We start from the raw sequence: 19996 nt of genomic DNA, 5'->3' as shown, positions 1-19996 counted from the left end.
AGACTTAGGAAAATGGTGATTCATATGACCTTTAGTAACCATGTATTCACTCATTTTTGTCCCCCGTGAAAGAGCTGGCAGTCAGAGTGCAGTTCCGTGATTTGCAATGGCTGCTCTGAAAGTAACGCCACCTAATTTATTATGTTAGCATATTGACAGAGCTGGATGTTGGTGGTATGGCAGAAGTTGAACCTTTCCACCAATATTCCATTACATTTTGTTTCAGTGTGACAGATAGCAGTAGAGAGGCAGCTTGACAAAATGGCCTCCGACATGGAAGTGCATGTGAAACAAATGTATGTAACTGAATTCCTCCATGGGTAAAATATGATACTCATTCACATTCATCGACACTTGCTGAGCACTGATGGAGACCAAACCGTGGATGTGAGCACAGTGAGGTGGAGGTGGTACATTTCATCAGTGGTGATAGCAGCATTAAAGTCAAGCCACATTCCAAATGGCCATGAACAGCTGTCAAACCATGATATGAAAAGTGCCTCAGTCAGCTCATCCATGCAGATCAGTGGTTTACAACCAGGGAAATGTGCAAACAGATGAATGTCAAACACTGAAAACAATGGTAACAATGTTGAAGTATGACAAAGTCTGCATCAAGTGGATGCCATGAATGCTCATACAGGAATGGAAAGAACATCATATGCAGAACCTATTGAACCCACACAAGTCTGAAGGTGACAGTTTCCTGGATCATGTCCTTGGTGGTGGTGGGATGTGGTGTCACTACTACAAACCAGAGTGAAAATGACAGTCTGTGGAGTCCACGTGAATTCCCCATTGAGTAAAAAGTTCAAGATGCAGCCCTCAGCAAGTAAAGTGATGTGCACTGTCTTTTGGGATAGAAAAGGGGTGATCCTTCTGGATTTCCTGGAACCTGCACAAACCATCAACTCAAACGACTACATTGCTACATAGACTAAGATGAATACTCAGATTCCCAGTCAGGCCAGAGAAGATAATCTTTTTCTGGTAATTCAATAATTCCAGACCCCATACTAGTCTGACCATAGTGGAACACATTATCGGTCTTCTCTGGACTGCCCCAAAACACCCACTGTATAGTCCATATTTAGTGCTTTCTGGCTTCAACCTGTTTGGGCTGATGAAAGATGAACTGCATGGGCAAAAATCTTGTAGCAATGCCACCACCATAATAGCTATGAAACAGTGGGTCATCTCCATTAGTGCAGGCTCTTGTTTATCACTGGCAAAAATACATAGCTAATATTGGTGACTGTTGAAAAAAAGTGTTTTGTAGCTGAGAATTTTCTCTGTCAGATAGTGTTATTGTGCTCTTTGTCTGTTGTAGTTTCTGTGGAAATAAACAGGTGGCATTAGTTTTGGAGTGACATATTTTAGCCTTGCTGCCTGATTATTTCTGCAGGCCCTTGTATTTATACTATAAGAAATCACTGTTTTTACATTTTTCTCCATAATATAGACTTCTTTCATAGTAATCAGATATTCACAATTTTTCCAGAAATGGGTTTTTCTCAGAATGAATGTTTACAGTATCATAATGAGTTTTTCAGCTTCATTCCTGATTTCATCCCAAATAGTTTTTTTTTTGTTGTTTTTTTGGTTTTTTTTTAACCAATTGAGCTGAGATGATCAGTATGGCTTTTACCTGTCAGTTTATCATCAGCCACCAGTCTTCTGAGTCTTTCTTGCAAATTTTCTCAAGTAAGTTGAAAAGCACAAATCCATGAGCTCTCTGAGGATACATCCCCCAGTTTTCTGCATTTAAAACAGTTAGAATCCCAGCACTGAGCTTTCCCTGTTAACCTACTGGACCATTTAGTCTAGTGTCACATATTCATACACTTGGCTGCACTTAAAGCAGATGGAAGTATTTATGATGTTGTAAAATGAGGCTGTCAGAGTACTAGAAGCAGACTATGCATAGTAATCTCAAACAAGGGATGAGTAATTTATTCTGTTTCTAAGGAAGCTTTTGCTGCTTCCATGGAGGTGCTCAGTGCTGCAGTCAGAATGAAGTCCCACAATGTGGCAGAGCCAATCCAGCTGCTCAGCTTGCTCAGATGGGAAGTCCTCCTCCCACATATCTTGTCAACTTCGTCCTTTTTTTCTCCTTGCATGCTATTACTGACAATTGTCATACACCTCATTAAGTGAATTTAGTTAACACAGCAAAAAACTGTTTATTCGCTTTCCTATGTCAAATCAGTTTTTCGTTCATTTAAAAGTAAAATGCTTTAACCCCAAAGCTTGTTGACAACAAGATCTGACACAAGGAAAGGGTCAGGAGTCTGCCCAGTGGGAGTTGAAAGAGACCTCCGGTCAACAAGGGCAACATGGCATTAGGTTAGATGAAGTCATTTCACATGAATCCACTCTGAGCTGCCAAGCTGTCCTACCATATAGCCAAAGGGGGAGGTCTCGTGCCTTTCCTTTCTTTCTGATCCCTTCTTTTACTTTACTCCATCTCTTTCCTTCTTTTTGTCCTGCTTCTTGTTCAACTCCTCCCTTCATCAGCTTTGGAAATCATACTGTCTGACTTATCTTGTTTGATCCTGAAGGCAAGCCAACTCACCACATCACTCAGTCCAAAGCAGACAGAGTAAACTGTTGTTGCTGGGTTCAAATTCATGTGAGTTACTTCAGCTTTCCAGGAGATTGGATGATGTCCCAGAGGCTATGTGAGATAGGTGCTGGAACCAAGAGGTGGGCATGAGGGAAGAATGGGAACGGGAGGGCAGTAGCACATCTGTACTTGTTGCATGTAAAAAGTTAATTTGGCTCTTTGCACTCTCAGAAATTATACCTGTAGACTGATATGCTTAAATCTAGATTGCACATCTCTGTGCTGCGGTGTTTTTGTCAAAGGAATGAGTAAAATGCTTACTGTGAGCTGCTTTGGAGGAAAGCAAAATAAATTGTTTAGTTTATTAACCTTAAGCTTTCTGATCAAGCACCAAAGATTTACATCCAGATTTATTGTTCATTAAGCTTATCTATGTGGCAAGTGATACTCTAATGTCTATGGTTCCTTTTCTTTCTACATTTAATATCATAGTGATAGGTTAGGCTTTCTTAGGATTTTAAGTCCACTACGTATATATTTTATGGAGTGTTTTTTTTTTTTAAAAAAAAAAAAACAACACAAAAAACAAAACAAAGAACAACAAAAAAAACCTACCACCACCACCACCAACAAAAAACCTGTACCTGCAAGCTGTACTGGCTGTCATTCATTCCTAACTTCACCTAAGGGGAAGACACTATATGATTTGGCTGAGCAGAACAGCTCATGGGTTAAAAATGGAGCTTACCAGCTATTTGCCTTTTACTTTTCACAGGAACAGAGAATGATTAGGAGGTGATTGTGTTCAAGATTTGAGCTGTGGAGTTGTGTCTTTCTTTTTTTTTTTTTTTTTTTTTTTTTTTCCCCTTTTTGTGTCCCTATGGCATGCTGGGAAAGGCCCTGGTCTGGAATGTTGGCCCTGTGTTCTTAGAAGATCAGAACTGCAGTTTAAAGAAAACTAAGGACGTGTATATACAAATGCGGAAAGTATGAAGCGCTTTGGAAATTTAAAAGCAGGCTAACTAAACTGTTGTGTCAACACTGCCTACAAAATTAACCTGTCCCTCTGACAAGTTTGTCTGCTCTCTGCTCCAGTCAGAATTTGGTTTATGTGTTGAAGCACAGAAGTTCTTTTCCCTTCTATTCCATTTTCTTGTGTTTCTGTACATGTATTTGTATAAAATCAGTATGTCCTTTTGCTCTTTATGATACTTCTGTCTGGGAGTTTATAGATTAATTGAATACCAAGAGAAAGAGTATGTATTCACTTATTTATGGTTTACTAAATGTCTTTTTTTTTTTCTCGCTTTTTTTTTTTTTCTTTTTCTTTTCTTTTTTTGTTGTTCTTGCTGTTGGCAGTAGTTGGTTTTGGGTTTTGGTTTTGTTTTGTTTTCAAAGAGCCATGTTCCTTGTTCTTAGGATTCTCTCCCTTATCTTACAGGCACTCTATTCCTGGTTTTGGTTAGCTTAATTTTGACTAAGAACTTCCTCTTCTCCCTCAGCTGTGGGGAGAATGTCTGCTTCTTAGTTCTGGAGTCTTCCTTACAATTCATTGCATAGCTACATGAATGCAGCATTATGATTGACTTGCATAAAGGGAGCCAGTTCCCACATTAGATAAACTTAGTTTTAAAGTATTTTGCATCTTCTGGTAGAAGAGGAACAATTTACATTGTATTTTAATATTTCAATAAATTAAAATCGTGAGAAGACTATTCAGGAGTAATATAAACAACTACATATATAGCCAGGTTCTCATTTCTTTTTGTAATTAAGAAAAAAAAAATATATTACTCTTCAGATAAAGCTATTTCATTTTACCCCTGCTGAGAAAAATAGTTATATGAATATTAATTGTTCTCCAGGAAATCTTACACTGATTTGATTTTTATGCCAAGTATGACTTGAATGTCTATTAGGGACTGAAAAAATTTCCCTGTCCTTTATATTTGAGAATATCCCCTCTTCATGGTACATGCAACCTGAGAAAGCAAAAGGAAAGAATTTTACAGACTTAATTTTTTCAGGCTTATATTCATAATGCAGAAAGCAGACCGCTTAAAATCTGCCCTGGCAGCAAGATGAGAAATCTGAAAATTTAATTTCTGCTTCTTTATTTTTATGTTATTTGGATGATTACCCAAACAAGGCTTTTAAGATACCTCTGTCCCTCTCTATGTAGTCACAGCTCAGAGAATTCAGAGACTTGGAACTCAACTGAAAATATGTGGGGCATTTCCAGCACTGCCAGTAATAGGTAACCAATGGAATGGGCCTTTGCTTTCTTTTCTTCAGCCTGCTGTTCAGACTGAGGGAAGAAAGGGGAATTTTAGAAGAGAGAGAGAAAAAAAAATAAAAAATAAATGCCTTTTTCAGATAAGTCCTCAGTCTGGTAAAGTACTATCAATTCATTCTTCCCCACCGCTCTGCCATCATCAACTCATTTAATAATTCAGTAACCTATTATGTTGCACATTGTGTCAGCCACATAATGAATTGGCCCTGTAATATGTGGAAAGAAAAAAAAAAAATAAGAAAAGAAGGAAGAAAAATAAAAGAGAGAGAGAGAGAGAGAAAAGAAAAGATGATACAAATAGAAAGATAGAAATTTACATCTAATATGTACCTGTTAAAGTTACTGTACAAAGTAGAGGACTAGAGTGCGCTGTGCTGGGGGCTTCCAGTTCCAGGACCCTCATCTACTGGCATCAGCTTTTGTGGTGTAATGGTTCCTCCTTCCCATGCTCTGCTCCAAATAATAATAATCAAAAAATCAAATAAAATAAAAAAGTTATTTTCCTTTTGAAACTTTACTACAAACCCCTTGTTCCCAGAGGGCTCCAGCATACAGGAACTGTAAAGTGCATTAATTCCCCTTTTGTCGAAGCCAACTCAAAATAATAGCACACCCCCCCGCCTCCCTCCCCTCCCCCCCCCTCCAAAAGAAAAAAAAAGAAAAAAAAAAAGAAAAAACCAACCAAAAATCCTGCAAGTACGAGCCAAACCTTTCGAGCTGCTGCCTCGCTTGTTCTCTGCTAGGCCAGGCTTAGCAGCCTGTCTGAGGCCCTTATAGCCACCCAAAGGTCTGCAAAGTCTTTCATGCATATAGATACTTCACTTAAAAATCTAGGGAGAGCAGAGGGGCCACCGAGGTCTAGCTTTATCCCTTCATCTTCCCATTACTTGTCCAACACCTTGTAAAGAGGTACTGCTCCTTGATCTGAAAGGCAGGTTATTATGTACTGAGAACTGGTGTGGCAACTGTTGCCAGCCCTTCATTAACGCTGGTGTTTAGCCGAACGACTTGACCTGAAGTGGCTGGAGCCTCCCGGGGAAAGTTTTCAATCCTTTTGTGGTGTGTTTTTGCAGAGTTCCCCACCGGAGCAAAACCCCTTCTCTCCCATTTGCTGGCTGGTGCCCTGAGGGCGACGAGGCTTGAAAGTTTAGAGAGCTCTGTGCATAACTTCACATCACAACAGCAAGTGCGTGTTCCCCTGTGTCCCGTCCCCCCCGTCTCCCTCCCCTTCTTTCTTTTTCCTGCTCCTAAACGCCTCCTTCAAGACTGCAGCTGGGCAGGACTCCAAAGGTGCAGCAGCAGCAACAAGCTGGAGTTCAAAGTTAGCAGTAAATTGCACAACTTCCAGCTCATCGCTACGCTCGGTGACTATTAACAAGCTGGAAGGCGCTCAGGGAAAAATATAGGGGAGAAGGGAACACCCTCGAATTGTTTGGGGATCGCTGATGTTATGCTTCTGCCGCTGGGATCATGGCTCCCTTTGGAAGGAATTTATTAAAAACTCGGCATAAAAACAGGTAAAATGCTTGTGTGCTCGGAGGAAAAGGGGGGCCGGGACGGTACGGGATAAGGGATGGAGCTCTTTTACACTTTTTTTTTTTTTTTCTACTTTTTTTTTTTCTTTCGTTCTGTGGGACGGATGTGTTGCTCCGGTCCCTCGCAGCGCCGGGAGCTGCTGTAACTTCGGGGCTCACCTGCGGCCGGGATCCCGGCCGGAGGCAGTGGGGCGGCGAGTGCAGTCGGGAAGGGGCATTCGGTCCCACTCCCCCATCGGTCTCTCCCCTCTCGGGTCTGGCACGTTTGAGTCCCGGAAAGCATTTTCAGCAAAGGGAACGTAAGTTTTTCTGACTTTGAACCCACGCCAGGGACATTTGAAGTTCCCCGTGTTAACAAGGTGAGGCTGGACCGGGCATGGGACGTGAGGCTGGCGGCCCTCCCTGAGGGTTCTGAGGGCGGTGGGGGGTCTTTCTCCTGTTCTGGGAAAAAATTCCCTGAGTTTCTCAAGGGAGAGCCGAGCCACGCCGCGCCGGGCCCTCCGTGCCGCCTTCCCCTCGCTGGTGGGAGAGCCGCTGAGGATCAGCCCCGTCCCACGTTCTAGCTCTAAGTCTGGAAGGCAGGGAAAGGCCCAATCTTCCAGCGTTGGCAAGGGGGAAGCTTTTTAGCTAACCTTTAAACTGAGCCGAACTTGAATACTTTTCTTTCTTTCTTTCTTTGCTTGCTTTCTTTTTTTTTTCTCCTAGAAAAATTGTGCCAGGTGACAGCTGTGGTACCTGGGTTGGCTCCTGCAGAGTTTTTTGTTTTGTTTGTTTTTAAAGGTTTTTTTGTTTGTTTGTTTTGTTTTTTTTGTAAGGGACTTTGCCCCTCACTCTGTGCGTGCTTCCACATGCCACATGCACAAACTACAGAAAGAAAAAAAGAAATAGCCCCTTGTGGAGTTATGTAATCATTTTAAGTGTGAGGATGCCACTAAAGTTTGTAAGACTAACTTTTCTTGGAGTGAACATGTTACATTGGACCCCGTGGAATCTAGAAAAGCTAAACCTGTCCTAGCTAAGGCTGAACATCAGTGAAATTTTGGCTCAGTGAAAAACTCGGAAATCAATTGTAATCTCTTCCTGGTTTGACTGGTGCTCCCCACTAAAATTTGGCTCTTGTTTAGGGGTTCGCAGGGGAAAATCTTTTTCCCGAGAGAATATGATCTGGCCCTTCAAAGTAGATCAAAATGTATTGCTTTTTATTCCAAGGGCAGGTTCTGGCTTTTAGATTTCCACTTGATAAAGTTATTCTTATAGTGGGACTGTGTGAGAATACTCATGTATTGTATGGTGTATAAATCAGACAGACTGTAACAGCTGAAGTTTAAAAAGTAAGATACTGTTTTAGAGTCATTGATACCACGTGTTACTTCTTATCATGTATATTTTTCTAGGAGTTCCAGAAATGGAAATTTTCTGAAGTGCTTTTTATATGACTATTCAATGTTCAGTTAATTCAGAAAGGTGTACTTGAACTTTTACACAAAATTGCTTTTACATAGAGCTGTAAATTTATTGCCATTTAAGTATAAGTTTTGCTACTGACATCAATTACCTGAATAACTGTGTTAAATCACAAAGCACAGTTTCCCACTGTTCAGCAGTGAATCTGTTTCTGTTTTGGACTTGTAAAATATCTTTAGACTAATTGCATCAGTCTTACTGTGTTTGCTGACGTGATATTCTGTTCCTCAGGTAAGAAACTCATAATACTTTTTTTTTTTTTTTTCTTCTTTTCTTTCTTTTTTTAAGAGTCAATAAAAATTCAAATACCAAAGGAAACAGTATAGTGAACATCACATCTAGAATTTTCTTCTCATTTCCCATCCCCCTGCCGCCCCTCTACAAAATAAATAAATAAATAAAAATGGGGAGGATGCCTTCATGTGCAACAATTGTTGCGCCAGTAAGAAGGGGGCTGAAACCTTGAAGCTTTGAAAATGTCATGGCTACAGAAGAGGCAGTGGTGGGGAGCTAATAGGGAAATCAAGAAAAAAAGTAAAATACATAATTCTGAAAACCTGCCATTGTCTTTTCAAATACTTAAATTTTGACATATTTAATACTAAATTCTGATATTGACTTTTGAGAATTGAACTTTACTTATCCGACTAGTAAATGGATCTCGTGGTATAACTGAAGAACCAAAATAATTCTTTTTCCATTATGATAGCCTCTTTGCCAACTCAAATGAAACCGTGAAAAAAAAGTCAGTTGATCTTAAAATCAAAAATGGTAGCTGGGACTCAGAATTTGTGGCCCATTACCTTGCCTTAGTTTGCCTACCTGTAAAGAGTGATTGAAAAGAGACAGACGTATGTGTGCATATTTACTGTACTGCTTTGATTAATAGGTCTGGAGCTTGTCAATGTCTTCAAAAAAGTTATTGTAAGAGAAAACCCTCTTAGTAAAGGGGGAGTACAGGAATAGCAAACTCTCTGCTCTACCCCCTCTTTCCACTCTATTTTCTTTAAAAGTCTGTAAAGAACATTAACTATATGCAAATATAACACCTGGAGATAAACAAATGAGAAGTAAATTCTGTTGGCAGTAGGAGGAGATAAAGCTAAGTTAAATGGCTTAGTGAAGGCAGCAAAGGTAGTTGGAACAAGAGCCAGAAGGAAAATGAAGGAGTTACAGTCATTTGCTCAGATAACAAGATGACACCTCTGTAATTAGTGCTTGTCTTGCAGCATTGCCTAGAGGTTCCAGTGCAGGTTCAGAGCTCTGTTTTGTAGTAGACTCTTCACATCCAGGTCATAAAATGTCAGCCTCTAATTCAAAGAGTTTAAAAAAGGGTTTACTCTAATTTTGTCTGTGTGTATGAGGTATTTCATCAGGAAGCAGTGGGATGTTGGCTGAGGTGCCATAAGCCTTAAAAGAAAGAAATTGACATTAAATTTCAGGAAGACAAAACCTGTACTGAACTGCTTCTAGCATTTGGAAGATCTGTGGGCGTCACTCTCTTGGGCTGAAATCTAACTCAGTAAAGAGTCAACATAAGGCCTTGGTAACTATTCAGCCCTCATTTGATTTGATTTCAGAGGAGCAGCCACTAGGAATGTAGCCCCAGCATTCTTTTCTTGGCCACAGGGTGATATCTTGATATCTTTTCCAAGACTTGCTTTTCTATTTATACTATTTTTCAATCTCTGATGACATCAAGAATAATTATAGTCCCTGGAGCATGTATGTACTTGTTGACATTGTCCCCTGGAGAACAATACACCCAAAAGGTAGCAAGGCCATGCCCCACCCACCTACAAATTCCAACTCTGTTCAGTAGGGACAGGCTGTATCCTCTAAGACAATAAAGAAAAAAGGGCAGTTTCCTGAAGGACTAGACTTCAGCAGCATGAATAAACACAAGAAGACAATTTTTAATGCAGATATCTTAAAGACACTATTCTTTGGAAGTGCATGATGTGATGAAATACTTAGGCAAAGACTGAGGTACATAAAGTGTTAGTTCTTTGCAGATAAGGTCTAGTATTGAACTAACACATTAGACTGCACAGAGACAAAACAGCCCTCTATCCAAATATGAACAATGAATACAAAGTGTATTGTGTTTATGTACCAGTGCTTCACATTGTATACAGTTTCCTGGTTGCTAAGTAGAAGATGAATCTGTGCCCCACTGATTTTTTTGTAACATTAGGACTTCTTTACCCTCAGGTGCTAGATTTGGTCACTCTTTGGAGTGGGTTTTATGTTCACCAGTCATATAGATATTTCAGATATAACCATCTTCTCAAGGATATCTGGATCTATCATTGTCTTACCTACCCAGTGATCTCATACCAATAACTGACCCCACTACTTTTTCTCTTCCATTATGCTGCTTCATTGAGATTTTCACACAGACCTTATTCAAACTTGCTAAAGCAAGTAGACATCCAAAAGGGAGAGCATACAGAGAATCTCTCTTCTTTGCATATAGTTATCTTTGATGCTGCAGGACTATTCTGTTAGGCACAAATGGCTTGAGAAACACTTTCGCCATTGTAATTCCTGCTGGTCCTGAGTTTACCACAACTATTAGTATGCTCTGTTGACATACTACACATTTGAACCCACAGTACTGTTTGATGATGAAACAGTTGTATTATAAAACTGTTATTATTTAATTGTATTTATTGCTTTAGTGTTTCCTTCCTGATATTTTTTCTTTTACCATTGAGTTCTTATTTCTACAGCGGTAGGCATAGTGTTTCTGTTTAGGAGGCAATCATTTACTTTGTCTACTCCTTTTGTTTTCCTCTTAGAATGATTGTATGTATCCATTCATTCATATAGATATAGATAGAGTTCTCCCTGTCCCAAAGTCAGAGGCCCCTCTCCAGTGAGTGTAACATTCAATTGTTCTTTGAGGATTTCTATTACAATGTAAGACAATGAATTAGATTAGAGACTTCATCTATGTAGTGCTGACCTACCATTACCATGTTCCCTCCCTTCTTCCCTCCCTCCAGTAATTTTGCATCATATCTATTTAGCATGGTATTACTCTGAACCTCTCTACAGCTTTACACTTCAGTACACTGCTGTACCTTTTAAGACTTGATGAAGAAAAACTGAATTTGCTCAGCATTTAAGTTTGGACTGAGCATGATATTGGAGATCAGCTACTTATCTGAAGGAACTGTTTGTGACCCATACTTTAAGTCTTATGGTACCGTGTGAGATGTCAAATACTTCACTTCTTGGATGAGCATGTCTGTAGGAAAGTCCATGCGAAGCTATAAACGTGCTTTTTGATCCAAAACTACTGGACATTTGGTATGTATGTTTGAGTGAGGGGGAAGGGAAAGGGGAACAGGAGGATCAGTGTATAAAGGCTTATTTAGAATCAATTGTGTTATATGTTTTAAATTTTAAGCTTGAAAAGATGGTGCTTGTTTGGTAATGGTGGAACATAAAGTCCTTGTTTTTACTTTTGCTTAAGAACTAAATGTATTATTGAGCCATCAAACAAGTTATTTTTTTAGCTGGAGTTCATATATTACAATCAGTTTTCTACTCTGGCTTGTCAGCTTTGTCTCAGGGGTCAAAATGGTTGCAGACATTTTCTAGTAATCTTCGTACATATTTGTTCACTTTCAGGAAAAGCTTTTTGTCTTGCAAAATACTATCCTTATTTCTAAAGAGTTAATTATCTACTATTCCAGGAGGGCAGACAGCAATTTCATACCAGTGCAGTAAATAAAATGACTAATAGAAGGGTGTAATACTACACCATCTAAAGAAAGAGCTTTACTTAGGTTAAGATGAAGCTAATTTGAAACACTGATACAATGTACAGTCTAAGAAAGCACACGCATACAATGTGTGGGCTGAGAAGGCAAGCTTCAGACAAAGAAACATGTTTTTAGTAATATAGAGGAAAATTTTTCTAGGCTGTGGTAATTTCATGCTTTACTAATTAAAAAAAATGAATATTTTCCATGAGAGGAAAAAAATAAATAAAAAATCCTTAATGTGATGATTTCAGTAGAGAAGTATGTTTCTAGAGATGGGAAATTACTTTCTAAAATTCTTATAACTATTAGAAGTCAGTGATAGTCACACAGTAGAACATTATTATTTATAAATTTCAATAGAACAAATGATGTACAAAAATGAATTAGTTCCTCCAACTTCTGTACTTTATATAAAAAAAAATATAAATAATAGGAACAAAAATATGGTGCAAGATACTGATTTTACTTAAGACCACACATCAAATGAAACATTAGAATGAACTTTGGACATACTGGTATCCATTTGTGTGCATAGACAGCTGAGCTATCATCGTGTCTAATGTGTCATCATGCTAGCAATTCCACAAGTCTCACACAGAACACAGCAGAGTAAAATGGGTTCAGGATGGTGAACAGAAGGAGAGAATGGTCAACAAAATGAAATTGAAAGGAAAAATAGTTGGCTAAGTTTGTTTGTTAAACAAATATCAGAACCATCCGCCTCAGAATTTAGATAATAAACAATTGAGTTCATTGTAATTTTTGGGTGGGTAGGATGGCATCTTATAGACATTTATTATGCAGAATTCTCTGAAAGTTTCTGTCAGATCAGTTTGTGTCTGATGTACTTTCAATCATCTATTTCATGCCCATATCTCTCATTAAAAAAAATTACTTAGAACTGAGCGCAGGATAGTTGGCATTCAAATGATGGTGATGGCTTTTTACCTCCCAAAACTGCACATTTTCCATGCAACTCCCAAATTCTTGCAGTAAGAAATGGGAAATTTTCTCACGATTTCTCATGCATGTATGTTACATAAATATTAAAGCCAAAATCTTATTATTAATTGAGGAAGTTGAAGATTTTGGAGACTCTTACTAAAAATACAATTTGTTTTTGAAAGTACTGAGTGCTTTTCTGGATCTCACCTCAAGGAATCACCAAAATTACTCACTGGTCACCTTTCCCCGTCTTGGCCTATCCAGAATTGCACTTAAGGAGCACGTGTTGTAATAGCTATAATGATACCAGCTTGTTTATGACCTCAGACAGCTGATAAGCATACTTTGTTTTCCTCAGCAGTAATTTAGGCAGTAAAACTTGCATGCCTCAGGAGAATAAGTAGGACATGACTAGACAGTGAAAAATTCTGTAGAAGTGCAGGGTATTAAAGCAAGGCAGTGGGAGAGGTATGAATAAAATCTGGGAGTTCCTTGTTTCTAATCCTTGTACAGTCCACTAGACCTGGCTGCCACATAAAGAAATAAGAAAGCATAGTGGATTTTTTAGATTTCATTTCACATGACTCGCTTAGGAATTTTCAAGGGTCTAAAATTTTTCATAATGTTTAATATGTCTTGTGGAGAATTACGTGGTTTTGTGAGGTGAAGAAAAGGAAAGAAAAGTAACCACTGAAACCAAAACTCAAAATGAAAGGTCTTTACTGGTAATGATGACAAAGTTGTCCTGTAATCATAATTTTAAAGCTATGAAACGTAAAGCTTAATATCATGAAGAGAAGAAGAAAAGACACTGTAACTGGAAGAAATTTTTCCAGCAAGTCTGGCAGATCTCTCAAATGCCTATTATTTAAAGATGGGTTTCTATTTCACTAAATTTTTTCACTCATTTTTCTGCCTGAGTATGTTTACATCTGTCAGCTTGAACCATGTCATTTTTATGCATTAGTGTTAGAAGTAAAAATCCAGTCTATCAATTCATGTTGTAAACTTAGAGGTGATGTAAATCTCATTTTCCTAGTTTTTTGTTTCTTCACTTGTTTATTCTACTTTTGTTAGCTGCCTAGAATTGATAGGAGGAAGATATATTTATACAAAGGTATTTGGTACAAAAGAAATATATAAATACCAGCTCACTTTTTTGAAGGTAGAATGCATCAATTTGATTAATCTGCTTTCTTTATTTTCCACTTTACTAGTGTAAAGAATTCTGAGTTATGAATTTCCTATCATAATGGAAAAAAATCATCTCTCCAGACAAGCACAAGATATTTATTTTGCTCTCATTCTAATAATACAAAAGTAATAAGACTTAAATTAAATACAGAAAAGCATAACATTCAGGGGCTAAATCAGGCTTATAAAAGTGTAATAATGATACACTGCGTAAATTTTGTTTTGTTCAGATATGTTTACCTTAATTTAACTTGTAATGATGCATGACATCAGTGGAATAATGTGGTTGAGTGAAGACTACTAATTTTTAAGGCAATCTATCCTTGTGTCTTGACCCTGTAATTTACTCTGTGTTTAAAGACATTGTTTTCCCCAACCTTCTCCAAATTCAAAATAATATTGAATCTTATTGAAGGTAGTTTCCATTGTTAAAACACTTTATACAACAAAGAACTTGAGAGAGAAAGTCAAGGCACTGTTTTGATAACATATTTTGTGTCTTATTTGTCATAGGAAGGTATCAAATTCAGATTCAGATTACTGATCAAAGTGTGTCTTAGTGATATTTATAAATACAGAATCATAGCACAGTTCATCCAATGGATAGGCAGGAGTTTAGCATGTTGAAAAATAAGCTGTTCCTGAGAGAATATGGATAAGTTCAGAATTCAGGAATTAAAATAAATAAATAAATAAAATGAAGTATGTGCTGTATCTCTTTGGAATGGGTTAGTTTGTTAGTATAAGCTCAGTGAAATTTTCAGCAGCTCTTGTTTCTGTTGGCTTTATAATCAGCAAATTGGTTTGCTAAAATGTTGTTTCATTTGGACATTACCTGTTGACAGACTTCTTCAGCACTCATTGCTGAGGCACTAAGTATACTTGTTCAACTTGATTATTGTCTGTATCTCTCAGATCCACTTTGCTGTCAGTATCCTATTTTAACATATCTAGTCTTCTAACAAAAAATAGCAAAAAATTGCTATTGACTTTCCTGCACTTTCCTAGAGTTCTAGTACTTCAAGGTCTTGGTAGATAACCAAACAGATTTGTTTACTCATGAAGGCCATTGCAGGTATCAGACAAAGATCTAAGTTATTTTTGGAAGTGCAAGTTTGTCACTGCATGCATGTGGATGGTGCATCTGGACACACAGACTGTCCATTAGATTCAAGTGCACAGTAAAGCAAAAAGGTGAATTTCAATTTAGTCAGCTTTAGCCATTAAACATTTACGCATCTATTAATCTCAGTACTCTTTGTAGTTAATGTATATTTTAGATGTATACACTTCCAGAGGGCAATTCATTCAGACATTTATTTTAGTATAGGAATAATCACCCCTTTGGAGGTGCCTATCTTATGTCACTGATTACAGAGGAAGGCCAGAAAATTGTCTTTGACTACATATCTACTTTACATAGCTAAAGTGAGCTGAGCTCCACCCCAATCATTTTCAAAGGGAAGGTTTCCATGGAGCATGCACAGACCTCGTAGTATATATATATAATCGTCTTTTTAAACATTCATTTTAGTAATTAAAAAGGGAATAGTGAATAGAGAGGTGAATTACAGATGTGTAATATATTATTAAGGGTGAACCATCCTAATAGCACGGATGCTATTCCTTACTCCTGCTGCAAAATTCCTACATGATTCCGGGCAAGTCACATTAACCGCAGCTTAAAAAAGTGGTTACTCACTGCACGTTCCTCATTTTATAACTCCATACCCTGTAATATGTTTTGAACAAGGGCTGAGCAGGAGAAGCTTAGAGTTATCCTGCTTTAGACATCTATAGATATCAGATCAGTTAATTAGAATAGGAGCTAAAATGAATGAACAGTTTGGCTTAACTCTGAGTTTTGGACCCTTCTCTTCCTAGGAGAGAATGAGAAGATAAATTAATTAATGCATCAATTTATGAAGCAGGTGAATATCTAGTGACAGAAGGCATAGTAAAAAAAATTAAGTTTAAGCCATCTTTTGCAAATGTTAGTACCATACATAGGACAGAAGACATAGAATAGACAGATACTGAACAATAGTAAGTAATAAAGGTTAGATTTATGACAGATGCTTTGATACATAGATCTCATTGTAGTCACCTAAGACTAGCATTTAATCTTCTGATGTCCATTAAATTATTATTATTAAAACCCACAGTAGTAACATTTTGATTGGCAGCATTTTCCAGCCACCTGTACTATCATCATGTCTCACACCAGTCTGGAAATCTCTCTAGTTATGTAACTCCCTCAGACTCTTCCACAATTAAGAAAAAAAGAGCCTTTCATCTCTTTGAGCTATGAATTCATATCCAGCAATACTGTCCAGAGCAAACAAGGTGCAGCCAGGCTCCCCAGTGACCAGAACAGATCTGTGAAATACCTGCACTAGCAGCCTCAATATTTATTTGTTAGGGAAATTGTGTCAACTTTTCTAAACTGAAGTTCTCTCAGTATTTCCATTTGACACTGTTCCTTTTTGTCTCTGTTTGCACAAATTACTTACAGTAACTCAAAGACAAAGATTTGTGTTGAAGGAAGAAAGGGATCAGGCTCTTGATGGTCATTCTAATTAATACTATAATGTGTTATGCAATGAACATCTAATAGTACTAACAGTAAATATTTCAGCCCCTCCCTTTTCTTTATGCTTCTGCCTATTTTGTCAGTTTTTCCTGATCTTGCAGTGTCAACAAATCCTGTTAAAAGTTAAACTTTTCCATGGCCCTTTTTATGGAAGTGTAGGTGCCCAAGAGGAGATCATGAATTTCAGCAGCAGGGAAAGCATGTGAAAGTGTCTGCAAAGTCTCAGTGCTTTTTACAATTGGCAGAACAGGACTACTGTCAATTGTATGCATTCAGAGAGATGGGGGACAATGTAAGGGAGAGAAGGCACCTTGTTGTGGGTATGCTGAATTGAATTTGTCGTGGTTGAACTAAGTAGCATGGAAAACTTCAACAGTGCTTCCAAAAGTTTGAGTATATATGGAGCATGTTTCTTCTCATGAAAGTGTTTGTGCATGGCAGGCCCATATTTAGTATATAAATGCATATATGATAGTTTGTGCTGTATGTGATCATGTAGTTAATATCTATAGCTAAAAAAATATAGTCATACAACTTATTACTGAATTGACCTGTATCAACTGCAGCTAATGATCTATAAAATATATTGTCTATCCCATCCTGTAGTTATAAATAATATCTACAGAAAGACATTTCTGCAGATTGTTTAAATGTGCATTAACATATTACAAAATTTGGTGCCTACAAAAGTTCTTTCCACAGAACCATAGAATTACCCAGGTTGGAAAAGACCTTGAAGATCATCAAGTCCAACCACAGCCTAACCTAACCATAGTACCCTAACTCTAACAACCCTCTGCTAAATCATATCCTTGAGCACCACATCCAAATGGCTCTTAAACACATCCAGGGATGGCAACTCAACCATCTCCCTGGGGAGCCTATTCCAGTGCTTAACTACCCTTTCTGTAAAAAAAGTGTTTCCTAACGTCCAACCTAAACTTACCTTGGCAGAACTTGAAGCCATTTCCCCTCGTCTTGTCACTTGTCACCACTGAGAAGAGACTTGTCCCACTCTTATTGTAAGCACCTTTCACATACTGGTCAGAAGTGGCAAATAGAATGTGAACATGCCATGTAAGAATTCCATTCATATATATATTTATTTCTCCAAACATCACAGAGTTGTTTTCATGGCAGAAGGAAGTATGCCTTCAGTTAGCTATCTCTTTTGTATCCATTCAGCTTCTGCCATGTACAGTCAGAATTAAACTTGTTGTCCTCTTTAAGGTATAAAGTCATTGCTCATATGTTGAAAAGATCTGAAGCTACAAAGATGTTTGGATATGTGAAATAAAAAAGCATCAGATTAATTTGAATGTTGACTCAGTTTGACTTTCCATGAGTTGAAGACAACATATACTTTGTGGTGTCTTTTTGGTGTCATATACTTCTTGGGATAATGACTATTTTGCCACAGAAGCATCTTGCAAAACTAGCCCCATAATGTCTTGGATCTGCCTTAGTCTTTGGCCACAGATACTTCTGTATGTGACATTTCTTCAGCTGCATGAACTTTCTGAATGTTTGTTTTTTGTGGGGTTTTTTTTTTTTTATTTTTAAAGTGTTCGGTCACTTTCAGGTGGGTTATCTCAGACAGTTTAACAAGGTCCTTATCTTTATGACCTAATTCATATTAAGTCATGTGATTTAGAGTGAAGTGGACCCATCTGGATACCAGAGAATATTTATATAAGGATTCATAAATGAGTTATTCTAAAATTTAACTAAGGAAAGGAAAAATTGAACTTATGACAAAAGCTTTTAAAACAGTTTAGGAAAAAAGAGTTTTTCTTGTACTCATCATTTCAGTTTCCTGAGGTTCTGGGAGAAACTTCAGGCTTAAATTATGACCAGTCAAATATTTTAGGATTCACATAGCTTTTTTTTATCTGAATCATGGGACATTCTTCCACTAGAGTCAACTTCCTTCATCTTCTCACAGCTAAAATGGTTTGTGTGCTGTCAGACACTACTCTTTGGTATTCTTCACCTACACTTTATTCTTTACATTAGAGCAGACAATTTCCTCTTGATCTTTATGATCTAGCATTGACCTTGCTTCCAGACAGCAGTTCCTCCCTCTTTGCCTTTCCCATCTCTTGCTCAACTGTCTAGAACTAGTTTTGCAAGCCCCTTTGCCATCTTTTGCATATCCATCACTAGGGCAGCTACTAAGGTTAACAATTTATTTGTTCAGTAGCTTCTTCAGAGAGGATGAAGAGCTTTTTCAGAGACCCTATCAGCCCATTCCTGGCTGACTACATATTAAAGCATTCATTCGAAGTAATCTTCGAAAATTACTTGATAGTATAAGCTGCAAAATCTCCCAGATTGTTAACAGGAACTAAAATGCTACAGATTTCTTTTCAAATATTCAAGTCCACTCTTCTTTTTAGTATAATCATGTATCTAATACTGAATTTAGCTCTAATATTAAGAGTCCATTTTGTCAGCTCATCTTTTTACCCCTTATCCATTCAAATACTGTAAGTAATGGAACACATATGTAACCAAATTAACTTTCAAAAAATTCAAGAAATAAATTTGAAAAAAATAAAACACAAACTGATTATAAATGAGTTACTGATAGAATCCCTTTTGAAGCAAAATTTCAGCATCCTTTAATGAAATCAAGCCAAATGGAGAAAATCATACAGTATAATTTCAAAATAGTTTAAAGACTGTAAAATGTGTTGCAATTAATACAAAGGAAAATTGAATGCCATTCTTACTCCTGACAAACTGTAAATATACATGTATACATATGATAGATAGATAGATGAATCAAAATATACATGACGGCTGCTCAAAAAGTAATTCCTCCTATTTTATTATGTTGTCCACAATGTCAGAGGCAAATGGTGGTGGTATGACAGCAGAGGCTGAACTTTTCCACCAATATTCCATTACATTTTGTTGCTGTGCAACAGATGGTAGCACAGGGGCAGTTTGACAAAATGGCATCTGACATGAAAGTGCATATGAAGCAAAGGTGTGTAATTGAATTCCTCCATGCAGAAAAGAACTGCACTCACTGACATTCATTGACTCTTGCTGGATGTTTCTTGAGACTAAATAATGCATGTGAGCACAACGAGGCATTGGGTGACACATTTCATCAGTGATGACAGTGACATGAAAGACAAGCCATGTTTTGGATGGCCATGCACAGCTGTCACTCCACAAAATAAAGAGTATCTTGATCAGCTCATCCATGTGAATTGATGGAGTATGACCAGGGAACAGTGTACACAGCTGAATATCAGCTTAAATGCATCATAAATGATGGTGGAGGGATTGGAATATGACAAAGTTGCACCAGGTGAGTTATGTGAATGCTCACACAAAAACAAAAAGAACATCATGTGCTGACTTGTCAGGACCTATTGAACCAATACAAGGCTGAAGGTGACAGTTTCCTGGATTGCATCATTACCAGTGATGAGACATGGTGTCACCACTATGAGCCAGAGTCAAAACAGCAGTCCATGGAGTGGCAACATATGAATTCCCCATTGAAGAAAAAGTTCAAGATGCAGCTCTTGGTGGGTAAAAGGATGTGCACTGTCTTTTGGGGTTGGAAACTTCTGGATCTAGGATAGGAAATTTCTGGTTTTCCTG

General features: G+C 37.7%; 1 protein-coding gene and 1 long non-coding RNA gene across 4 annotated transcripts in view; one reads left to right on the top strand and one right to left on the bottom strand.

Annotated features, from left to right (window-relative positions):
• LOC107311222 overlaps nucleotides 1-5992 on the bottom strand; it is a 14198-nt gene extending 8206 nt beyond the window's left edge. Inside the window, exons 1-2 of the long non-coding RNA XR_001553952.2 lie at nucleotides 5545-5992; nucleotides 5193-5312 (exon numbers count right to left, since the gene is read on the bottom strand). This is a non-coding gene — a long non-coding RNA (uncharacterized LOC107311222). The remainder of the gene's footprint in view (nucleotides 1-5192; nucleotides 5313-5544) is intronic.
• Nucleotides 5993-6118: 126 nt separating this feature from the next.
• Nucleotides 6119-19996, top strand: part of RASSF9 (Ras association domain family member 9) — a 28450-nt gene continuing 14572 nt past the window's right edge. Inside the window, exon 1 of one of the 3 annotated variants that reach the window (XM_015857547.2) lies at nucleotides 6119-6379. In XM_015857547.2, coding sequence (XP_015713033.1) covers nucleotides 6333-6379 — 47 coding nt within the window. In that variant the 5' untranslated portion in view covers nucleotides 6119-6332. Of the gene's footprint in view, nucleotides 6380-6515; nucleotides 6757-19996 lie in introns of those variants that run through there. The other 2 variants (XM_032443796.1, XM_015857555.2) reach the window with 2 other exon arrangements.

The sequence above is a fragment of the Coturnix japonica genome, chromosome 1, assembly GCF_001577835.2.
Source record: "Coturnix japonica isolate 7356 chromosome 1, Coturnix japonica 2.1, whole genome shotgun sequence".
Classification (NCBI taxonomy): domain Eukaryota; kingdom Metazoa; phylum Chordata; class Aves; order Galliformes; family Phasianidae; genus Coturnix; species Coturnix japonica.
Note: the sequence above shows the minus strand (reverse complement) of the source record. Positions and strands in the feature narration are given on the sequence as shown.